The sequence below is a fragment of the Plasmodium vinckei genome (assembly GCF_900681995.1).
Source record: "Plasmodium vinckei vinckei genome assembly, chromosome: PVVCY_05".
NCBI classification, from domain to species: Eukaryota; Apicomplexa; class Aconoidasida; order Haemosporida; family Plasmodiidae; genus Plasmodium; species Plasmodium vinckei.
The window spans coordinates 655703-667733 of record NC_051297.1 but is presented as its reverse complement, the minus strand read 5'-3'; the positions used below and the strand labels follow the sequence as shown (position 1 = coordinate 667733).

At 23.7% G+C, this 12031-nt stretch overlaps 4 protein-coding genes across 4 annotated transcripts; 1 reads left to right on the top strand and 3 right to left on the bottom strand.

Annotated features, from left to right (window-relative positions):
* Nucleotides 1-171: 171 nt before the first annotated feature.
* Nucleotides 172-2648, bottom strand: PVVCY_0501910 (conserved Plasmodium protein, unknown function; the record flags this gene model as incomplete). The annotated part of the gene is made up of 12 exons (XM_037635035.1): nt 172-213; nt 302-374; nt 584-676; nt 811-923; nt 1092-1139; nt 1254-1300; nt 1446-1509; nt 1618-1705; nt 1825-1958; nt 2076-2220; nt 2307-2414; nt 2596-2648. The coding sequence occupies 12 exons, from the start codon at nt 2646-2648 to the stop codon at nt 172-174; spliced, it is 1008 nt and encodes a 335-aa protein (XP_037490221.1).
* A 710-nt stretch (nt 2649-3358) lies between these two features.
* On the bottom strand, nt 3359-3895 carry PVVCY_0501900 (ADP-ribosylation factor, putative; the record flags this gene model as incomplete). Its single annotated transcript, XM_008627561.1, has 1 exon — nt 3359-3895. One exon carries the CDS (start codon nt 3893-3895, stop codon nt 3359-3361), a length of 537 nt encoding a protein of 178 aa, XP_008625783.1.
* A 1089-nt stretch (nt 3896-4984) lies between these two features.
* Nucleotides 4985-5812, top strand: PVVCY_0501890 (translation initiation factor IF-3, putative; the record flags this gene model as incomplete). The annotated part of the gene is made up of 1 exon (XM_008627560.1): nt 4985-5812. One exon carries the CDS (start codon nt 4985-4987, stop codon nt 5810-5812), a length of 828 nt encoding a protein of 275 aa, XP_008625782.1.
* Nucleotides 5813-6230: 418 nt separating this feature from the next.
* PVVCY_0501880 (conserved Plasmodium protein, unknown function) lies at nt 6231-11433 on the bottom strand (the record flags this gene model as incomplete). Its single annotated transcript, XM_008627559.2, has 8 exons — nt 6231-6362; nt 6525-6672; nt 6789-6845; nt 6950-7052; nt 7186-7238; nt 7400-7486; nt 7671-11139; nt 11394-11433. 8 exons carry the CDS (start codon nt 11431-11433, stop codon nt 6231-6233), a joined length of 4089 nt encoding a protein of 1362 aa, XP_008625781.2.
* Between the last annotated feature and the right edge of the window lie 598 nt (nt 11434-12031).

Here is a 12031-nt window from a genome sequence, read left to right as displayed (position 1 = left end):
TTTTAATATGTACAACCAATGTTGTATATGCAGGCTACTAAGTTTAATTACTTTTATAAACGTAAGTACCATAAAATTTACAAGGGAAAAATATTTAAAATTAATATACTTTTTTAAAACTTGGATAAAAAAGTCCTTATATTTGCATAACTTTAAGAAAGTGTCATTTTTCTAAGATTCATCTCCAAAATAAGTGGTGATATATTCCAATGCCTGCAATAATAAAACAAATAATCATTAATAATTTCAAAGTATCATTTTAAAATATTAAAAATAAATATATCTTCTTTTCCATCTATACCTTAGCAGCATCTTCATCATCTTTCATATCCTTTAATGCATCTTTAAACTTTTCTGAAAAATAACTGCTGTAACTAAAAAAAAAATAATTAATCGGGTTAAAAACATGATATAATAACTTCCTCTTTTTTCATTGGGGTATTTGCACATATATATCCCCATATTGAAAATTGCATTAATATGAGTCCTTATATATCCAAATATACCCTATATATGTGTGTGTTATTTGCATTTATTAGCAATTTATATGCACTAATTCTAAACAAAAGATATATATATGTACCATTCGGATATTTGGTTGTACAAGCACGATAGTTTTAAAATATCCAGCCATCCGTTACATTCCTTGATATCTATTAGATCATGATTTGATTTCCTAAAAAATCAATTTAAATATAAAAAACATTTGATCTATAAATTCGAAAGATTAATAAAGAAATACACATTTATATTCTTTCTTTTTATTTCCATATCCTTTTGTTTGTATTTAATTTGCTAAATATATATTACGCAATTATATCCTTTAGATCAAAGTACATATTTGTCCAAGCAAGCAAACTCAAACTTTTGGAAGACAGTTTTATGTATCTTCGATTTTTTATTGATTCATTTATCATTCGTATCTATAAGTATAGTGAAATTATGGAGAAAAACCAATTACATGAACGGAACTAAGATATGGGGTACAATGCTTATGTAAAGAAATACTAAAATATTAAATAAGCATAAGTATATATTGAGATTTTTCACAATTATTTCCTCATTTGTTGTGTTTTTTATTTTTATATTACAATAATTGTTTTGATGTTCTTTTCATAAATGTCCAATTTTTCTAAATTCTGAATTAAAAAAAGAAAAACGGAAAATAAATCAAATGCCCATTTATGAATTTGTATATATATATAGTAAAACTAAATAATTTTCATTTTATAAATGCATTAAATATTTATTACCTCTGGTTTCTCCGATTTCTCGTGATAATAATTATATAAGTTGTTCTCTGATAGGTGGGTAAAGAATTATATATATATGCATATATAAACAGCAACATATAAATATATATACATATGGGCATACAACACTCTGATTTGTAAGTATGTAGCTAATAACGTGGACAAAATTATAATATTTAATATCTTTTTAACCTAATAATAAATTGTGAATTTCATTTATTAAATATATGGACATGTTATAGGAATCGTCGTAAATCTGAGTGTAGCAAAGAAAAAAAATAAAATGATATGCAAGTTAAAAATTATTAATTTATGCTGAAAAATTTAGAGGAATATATATTCGTAGTTCATCTCTTTGTTTTACTATCATTGCTTCTTCAATGGCGTTTTTTTCCAACATTATCATGGATTTGATTGTTATTGTATAGAAGGAACTCTCCAATTGTATTTGGCTAATAAAAATGAAAATAATGAAACCATATATTCATACACACACATATATATTTAATAATATGGATATATTTATAAGCATATATTTCTTTGTTTCTTTCTTCTTAAAAAAATATATCACCTATTTTGTCTAATAAAGGAAAAAATTTCCCTGACATCATAATATTGTTTTTTTTTAAAAAATTCCTCCATACATAATAATATATATTTGTTAGAGGGCGGGCATAATAACCATCCATTGAAATATTTCAAAAGCTTCAAAAATAATGAGTAAAAATAATATGTTAACAGCAATAAATTTAAATAAATGATAAATATAAAAAATGTTTATTCCTTAAAATACTACATATTTCCTTTTTAATTATATATTACATCTTTTGCTTCATTTAGCTGATTTGTCCTTAAAATTAATGCAAAAAATAGATTTACATCGTGTTGTGTATTTAAATTTCTACCAAAGTTATAGTAAACATTTAATAAGTGCAGAGACAATTTATAATCTTCCTCAGTCTTTGACCTAAAAAAAGGTTAAATTTCCCAATCTTATAATTATTCAATGCTATTATTTCCATTATTATTGCTATCATTAAAATAGGGACATACAATTTAAACACTTCAAATAGATGATCCATTCTCAGTTTGTGTAACTGATTTTTTTTCGCATAATTCTCAAGTACATCTATCTTTGATTTAATAAGTGATGTGTTAAAGCTTTGGGGAAACGAAAAAAAAGGAGGGATATATTTTTAAAATAAAATTCACATACATATATATATATTCATATATGCCACATGTCCAACTGTACTGCTTATATCAAACAAAATCAATTTCATTTGGAAAACTACATTATTTAAGAACAATTATGCAATTATTTTCCCATATATAAACTTACTATCGTAAATTTTGCAAAAAAATTGTATGCTTCAAATTGTTGGCTCGTTTCATGATGTGTTCATATTATTTTATGGTTAAAACGGTAAAATAATGAGACCCCAATAAATCGAATAAAAAGGGGAATATTTATTTTTTAAGAAATAAACCCAAAGTATTCACAAAAAAAAATAGTTCTACATTTTTTAAAATAAATTATCTTTATTATAAACTATTTAACCTGGAAAAATTTCTTATATTTACATATATTTTTCAGCTTAGTAAATGAAAGGTAATGACGTATTTATACACATACCTTATAAAATTTGTTCGAAGTTTTTTAATATATACAAAATAAATAATATATGGAATATAAAAAATATGAAACAATCCGAATTGTTAAACAAAAAATACATTCCAATATTATCGAAGAATTTATAATCAAAACAAAAACTAAAAAAAAATTAAAATAGTAATTCCGCATATAATTACGCATGCATATATATATACATACAAATACCAAACAACAGTATTTAATAGTTTAAGAAAAAAATGTGTCATATGTAACAAAATAAATAAGAATAATAATAAATATTTTTTTACACAAATATTATTATAAATTAAAAGTATAAATTCAAAAATAAAAACTCAAATTTCCCCAAAGTGTAAAATATATGTACCAATTGCAGGATTTACATGCTCTTAGGTTTATACACCCAAATAATAAAATCCAATTTTTATAAAAACACACTGCGCGCTAATACATACATATATAAATGTACAAATTATTTTAAATTGCCAACAAGCCAATCCAAAGCCTCTGTAATCCCCTCATTTTTCGTAGCACTAGTACCAAAAATCGCCCATTGTCTATCCCTTATTGTTGTTAAATTTAAATCTTTTGATATTTGTGATATGGGAAGGCAATTCTTTACATCCTGCTTGTTTGCTAATATAACTAACAAAACACCTTCTAAATCTGGTTCCTTTAAAATCGTATTTATTTCGTATTTTGTATTAAATATCCTTTCATCATCTGAACTATCAATAACATAAATAATGGCATTCGTATTTTTATAATAACATCTCCAATATGGCCTAATAGAGGATTGTCCCCCCAAATCCCACACTTGTAATTTTAAATTTTTATAATTCACTGTTTCTACATTAAATCCTATTGTTGGTATTGTCTGAACTATATCGCCTAATTGTAGTCTATTCAATATGGTTGTCTTTCCAGCATTATCTAAACCTAATATTAATATTCTTATTTCTTTATTCGAAAATAAACGAGAAAATATTGAGGAGAATACTAATCCCATTTTTTTTTCTTTTTAGTTATGTGCTTACCTGCATATAAGCATGCATATACGCATGTATAAGTTTACCTTTCCCTTAGCAAAAATATTTTTGATTTATTTTACATTTACATATACCTATATATAATCATATACAAAATACACAATAACTAAGATATTTCTTATGAATATGCTATAAATTGTTTGCAATATTTATATCGAAACTCTTTGGTCTTCTGGTATAATTTATTTGTCTTTACATTACTATTAAGCTATTTTCGTTACCTTTTAAAGCAAATATATATTGTAATTCACAAGTATCTTTTATTTATTGTGAGCATGCAAACATTTTTATTCATATATATATGTGTGCGGGTATGTATATCATTTCCGTTAGTATGGAAAATGTACACACATCGAATTATTCTTAATTATATTTTTTCTGATTAGTTTACCCTAAGTATGTATTAGCAATCCTTTTTATTGCCTTTATGACATATGTATCTTCTAATATATTAATATTTTTTTTTGTATTTTAAGTGATGAGATGGGGTAATATATGATATTTCACTACTATTTTTGTTTTATCACTTTTCGATTTTGTACTTATTAATTACATCACATATTATTATCATTCTTTTTATATTATTTTTTATATCTAGTACCATAAGCAATATTTAATAATTAAGTGAGCTATTATTTCGTGTATTATATTCTCACTTTTTTGTTGTGTATTTCCATAAAATTATATATATTTTACAAATTTGGAAAATTTTATTTTTACATTATAAATAATATGTGTAAGAAATATTATGAAAACAAATAAACATTTTTTTATTTATCAAATTTAAATGTGTTAACAATCTTCTGTAAATTTAATGGAACAATATTGGATGTATGCATATATTAAATTTCCTGGAAATTTATTTTTAATATAAAAAAAAATATATACCGCGACTAAGAAAATATTATGATAACCGTAAAATAAACAAAATAAAAAATTTGTATTTTTTTTCATATAATTTGACATTATTTGTAATTTTATTAAATTACATTATTTTTATTCCAAACATAACTTTTTCCCTTTTAAAGGATCCCAATGCTAGAATAAGGATGCCCTTTATCGAAAAAGGAAACTTTCTAAAGTTAATATTTTATTATAATGTAAATCCAAAATATATTTTATTACAATTTTTAAAAAAAGATAAAATATATACTTTAATTAGGGAATATAATACTAATAATGGTGAGCTAAAAAAAAAAATTAATGATTATTCGTTTGTTAAAAAAAATTGTTATGGCGAACGAAAGACAGAGCGGAAAAACACAAATGCAGAAGAAAAAGAAAATATTTCAAAATCAAACAAGTATGGAGAAATTACAACTAATAAAGTTATTATAGAAGATATGCCCAGTAACATATCATCAAACATATATATTGATAAAGAGGGTAAATCGCCATATTTGGGACTTAATTTAAATATAGGGAATTATAAAAAAAAAATCCCTTATTATAACATAGATCCATCAGTTAAAACAAAAAAAATCCAAATATATCATAATTGTGAAACACATGATATGGATCGTAAAATTAATCAAATTAAAAATTATCTTCTAAATAGTACCCCTGTAGATATCCTTTTAATATGCAACGCTGATATTAGTACAAAGGAAAATACTGATAAGCAAAATGGTGATCATGATAATAATAATTCAAGTTTTAAAGATGGGAATAAAACACAACCAAATTCAGAAATAAGTGATAAATATACAAATTTCACAGAGTTTCAAAAAATTAATCAAACAAAATATTCTTTACAAACTTATGCAAAAATCCATTTATTACTAAACCATTTAAGAAATATTGCATATGTTGATGAAATATTTAGGCATATTAAAAATCAAAATCATATCATTTTAATAAAAGCTTATCCCAAATAAAATAAAATTTTATTTCGCATTTGAATATGTATAAAGATTTCTCATTTACATAAAAGATACACACATAATATGTGTGTGGATATTTTTTAAGGGTTTAAGGTGAAAATGGGGACTATTAAGAAAACAAATTAAAATAAATTGCCAAGGATAAAATACCTACTTTATAAGCATAATTAAAATAAATTTAAAACTGCTTGAGCAAATATTTAAGAGAATAATTAATTGATGTTCCTGTTTTAATTTACTAATTCGAGTTTCTTATATCAAATAAATAATTTATTTATATTATTAGGTATAAACGAAATGACACAAAAAAACAAAAAGACGAAAACAAATAAAAAACACAAACAAATGTTACTTTATGTATCTTTCTTTATGTGTATACAACATGATATTATATTCACGTAAATAATATTTTTTATGAATCAAGATCATCAAGATCGAGTGTTTCAATGGATATGCTATTATATTTGTTAACGTCATAATCTATAATTGGTTCTATACCATTTATATTATGTTCCTCATTTAATTTATTTAATTTTTCTAAAACCTGAAAAAAAATCGAAAAAAATAGTTTGAAAAATGAAACTACGCTAATAAGCTTACAAATTCGGTGACGAATAAAATCAAGTGCAATACTGTAGATATAATAAATAGGAAATGAGCAAGTGTATAAGTACAAATGTGCCATGATAACTGTGCAATTTCTTACGCTTGGGACGCTTAGTATATATCCTCTTTTCTGTATTTGCGAACAAACGCAATTTTCCCACGTCATTCGCACAACATGAACTTTATCATCAGATAAGTTCATAAAGGGTTTCAAAAAATATAGTAAAAACAAATTCTTTGGGCATTCACTGAAAAAAAGGGGAATTCATATATAAATAATAAAAAATGAACAAAGGCTATGGGCAATAGTAAACATACACCCACATTCATAATATATTTTTTATTATAGATTTTTTAACATTACTTAATTATGCTATCGCATATTTTTATGAAGACCTGTCTATCATAAAAACGGTTACTCCTAAGAAATACAAAAGAGTGATATATATATCATGCATTTTGAGTTTATCCTTTTTTGAACCAGAAAGTGTAATTAAATTTTGTTTTTTTATGATTTTTTTTTACTTGTAAAATGTGGTTATAACTGTTTTTAATACATGTATTTCCTCTCCGCTTATGAAGTGGAAACTTCTTAATTCATCATTTTCTGAATTCGTTAATATTATATCTGAAAAATAGGCATGTAATAGGAAAAAAATTATATGCTTAGTAAAAACTATTGAAAAATATAGCAGATATCATGAAAATGATATAAAAAATGAAAAAACGATAGCATGATTATCTCTTTTTAATAAGCTAACCCTTTTTGTAATCCTTCAATGGTAATATATCACCTCCATTCTTAAAAAAATTGCTATTAAAAGGGGGGAAATTATAATAGTGTTATACATATATAGCATGTAATTAACGATTATACATGGAAATTCTATTTCACAACATAAATGGACTATAGAAACGATTTATTTTATAAGCATGGCAAACTATATAATACGCTTTGTTTTATTAAAATTATACTATATGCGAGGGCATCCCTTTTTTATGAATAAATAAAAGTAACTCGAGGTGTAGGTACGTATTATTGCAGCTTCATCTTTACATAGCCTGCATAAGGGGAAATATGCATACGAAAATGAATAAAATAAAATTAATTTAAACAAATAGATGCAAAATATACATAGTCTTGTCATTTAATCAACTTGCCCAAAAAGGGTGGCAAATAACTGAAATAAAAATAAATCGAAAATTTGAATGCATACATATTCAGTGAATAAAGAAAAAAACGTACCGCATAAAAATGGGGAAAAGACAATTTCTAACAATCTTTGCATCATTAATTTTGGATAGAATTTTAAAAACAATTTTTGAAACTTTTTTGCGTAAAGAATAATTCAATGTTTTGAAATTTAGTACATCAGACAAGTATTTTATAAAAACTTTTTGAGTATTATTAGGAAAAAATTCTATAATTTTATCATAATTTTTTAAAATAGCCTTTTTAACTAATACATTTGAATCATTTAAAAAGTAGTAAATAAAAAAATGGAAAAAATACAACGGAGAATTATCAGAATAATATTTCTTAAACTTTTGAATATATTTTATATACATCATTTCATACTTGCCAAGAAAATTTTTATAAAAAAAAAAATTCTCATTTTCTTCGTTAATAAAAAAGTTATTTGCATACAAATCACTGTTTATTTTATTTTGAATCTTTTTTATCATTTTATCATAGCTCCATTTTTTGCTATAACTTTGTGTATCGTTTGTTACGTTTTTTAATTTAATATTATTTTCTTCCTCTTTGTATTGATCTATTGTATCTGTTGCAATATGTTTTGCATGGTCTTGATCAAGGCTATGATGACTATCATTAGTGTTACTATTATTAGAATATATCATATCCCATGTTTCATCACGTAATTTATTTTTCTCATTTTCTAATTCCTCCTCATCTTTTTCCACAATACAACTATTGATATGCTCCTCAGAATTTTCACAGCTTTTGTCACTTGTTGCAAAACTATCATTTTGTATGGGCTTCATATTATTATATGCCGAATTGTCATTGTTAAATGCTTGTGCTGTTTCAGGGTGTTCCTTTTTATAAATATGGTTTATATCCTGATATTTTATATTATCCTCTTTGTGTGTATATAAATTAGACTGTTTAGTAGAATTTTCACTTTCATAATTATTATCATCATTTTCTTCCTTTTCTATATCATCAGGGCATTCTTCCTTTAATTTTTTTTTAGCTGTTTCCTCGATTTTTTTATTTATTTTTAAGAATTTTTTTTGCTTTTTCATATTTATTCTGTCCTCATACAATTTATCTGTATTTATTTTAAAAAATGGTGATTCCATCAAATTACTGAGGATATCATAAAACAATGATGCTATTGTTTTTCTTACAAAATAATATGGGTATGTGCATATGAAAAAAAACACATGTGAAAAAAATCGAAAAAAATATTCTTTTAATATTAAAATTAACCCAGGTATATGAAGAGCAGTAATATATACCGCATTTATATTATATGAAACAATCACATTATTTGGAGTATCAAACAAAAACAATTTTTTTAAAGAATCGATATCAACACCTTCAATAGTATATATATCTTCATAATCTATATCAAAAGTTATATTATCACTGCTATCGTACATATTATTATTGTTAATTTTGTGTATCTTCCTTTTTTGCTTTAAGAGCATTTTTCCATATATTATATCATTTTTTATTATTTCTAATTCACTATAATAACACCCTTTAATTTGTAATATATCAATATTATCATCATGATTAAATATATTATCGATGTATTTTATGTCTTTCTCATTTAAGTTGATAAAATAATTTTCTTCATCTTTTTCGAATTCTTCACTTTCAATTGTTTCTCCACTTATTTTATTTTCTAAAATATCATCACTGTTTTTTTTCATTAAATTTATTATGTTTCGACCAAAATATTTGTCACTATTACCATTTTTATAATAATCATTACCATGTGTTTTGAAAAATTGACTTATACTAGAACAAAAATGATGATTTTTAATAATTAAATCATTTATTAATTCATTATTCATAAAAATATAAATATTTTCATCATATATAATTTCATTTGATGATTCTTGGAGAGATGAGCATTCTAATTCTGAAATTTCTGATGAAAGTAAAGCTTTTTCAAGTTTCTTCTTATTTAACATTTCATATTCACTAGAAAATTTCTCATTTTTTGATTCCCCAACTGATTCAACTTCATTTGGCTTACCCACAATGGCTACTCCATAATGCTCATCACCTTCATTATAAATATTTATATCGGATTTGTTTTGTTCTAGCTCGTGTGTTTGAGGATTTGTATGTGTATTTTTTTTTTCTTCTATCCACAATCCCTTTTCATCTATAGGGGTTATAATATCATACCCAGTAGTACTTAAATTTTGTTCATCGTTACATATTTTTCTAGTTGTGTCATTTTCAATCAAGTCATCTATATTTTGCTGGTTTTCTTTACACATATCTTCGTTTAAATAATGATCATAATATTTTAATTCATTTGAAATGCTATTTTGTATAGTGGGCTCATTGTTTTTTTCACTTTTAGAATTTTGAAATTCAGCAACCATATCAGTTTCATTTAATGAATATGATGGTGTGTCGCCTCTTTTTTCATCTCTATTCCAAATTTGTGCTGAATTTGAGTCATCATATACCCCGTCAGTATTGTCGAGAAAAATATAGTTTGTCTTTTTCTTGGCCATTTCATTCAAATAATTCAGAGTAAATAGGTGTGAAGAAAACAAATTGTTGAAAAAAAAAATCAATTTTCGAATATAAAATGGATGAATTATATTGATATCTTCAAATATACATAAAAATAATAGCAGATTTATTAAAGAGTAGTAAAAAACATAGAGATTATTATTTTTTAGAAAATTATTAAATATAGGAAGAAAGAAATTAAAAAACAAATTTTTTGAATATATAGATGATAAATGAGTACAATTAAAAATGTTAATAATTTTTATTGTATCATATTCATCATTACATAAATACTTAAAAATAAAAATTTGGTTTCTTATAAAATTACTTTCATCCAACATTTTACAAATATTAAAAAAATAAGACGATATCAATATTTTCCATTCAATGCTATTACTTATACAACGCTTTTCTATAAAAGGAATCAAAACCTTATATATAGCTATATTATCTCTATCAAAAATATAACACATTTTAATTAACAGAATAAATCCGATCTGCATATAGGGGTCATTACATATTAGATATATAAGAAATGGAAATACTTGTTTTTTTCGAGTTTTCACATTAACATGTGTTGATAATATCAATAACGATTTCAATATATATCTTAATATATTTTTATGATTTTCATAATTAATTATAAATTTTTCAATAATTGGAAATAATAAAGTTATTACACTACTACAACCATCATTATTATTCTGTAATATATATGCACACAAATCCCCTATTTTATTACAAACTTCATATTTTATTTCACTATTTTCTTCACATAATTTTACTAATAGTGGATATATATCTTTTTGAAAATCTTCATAGTCTATATCATTTAATAGTTTTATTATATCTTTTATAAATACCATTTTACGACATTTTAAATTACTGTTCCCATAAAGTATAGCTTTTTCTAGCGAACTCATATTTTCATCGATTTCTTCATTTATGTTATCCATTTGAAATTTAAACAGGCTTATTGTCATATCTGTAATGAAATAAAAAGTTAATAAAATAATAACAAAGATATACTACAATTAGTGTATCCACAGTTTTTCATCATAACCATTTTACATTGGCATATACTACCCAAAAAGTTTATAACACATTTATGCAAATCAAAAATTAAGCACTAAAATTATGGTCATGCATTTTTGTCCTTTTTTTTATCATCAACAAATAATCATAAATTAATTCAAAAATATTAATTTTTTATGTTTTTTAGAATAAACTAATATTTACCTGCCAGCTTTGAAAAGATTCCATTCTTTTGACTCGCCATTTTATTATTTTTTTCTAATATGTGGAGGGGAAAATGTTTTCACCCTTTTAAGAGAATAAAATAAAAGTATGGTGAGAAAATATATCTGTGTGTATAGATTGCATATATTCGATATTCATTATATCACCTCCCTTTCATGACAACTATCTATTATAAGTGGAAACTTAATGAATCTTAATTTTCCCAATTTTTGTAGCGATTTTTATAAATATTTTCACTTCCCGATTTATCAACTTATCGTAACCATAACCTATATTTTGTTAAATATGTGCCATATCCCAAAAAAACACCCCAGATAATTTATTTCTCATATTATGTATAACGGTGTACATTAATAATAAAAATGGTCATATAATTTTCATATAAAATTATTTTTATCTAATCTAATGTTTTAATCATATATTTTGTTCTCAATATGCCTATTATGCTTAAGAAATAATAATAATAAATAGTTTAGAATTTTAATAAGTCTGCTTTAAAGGTGTAACATGTTCATAACATTATAACTTTAGCATCCTTCTTCTCTTTTGCTTTTTCGTCTGTTCTCTATTCCTTGTATTTTTTACTCTTTGATACCCTACTATTATGCATATCATAT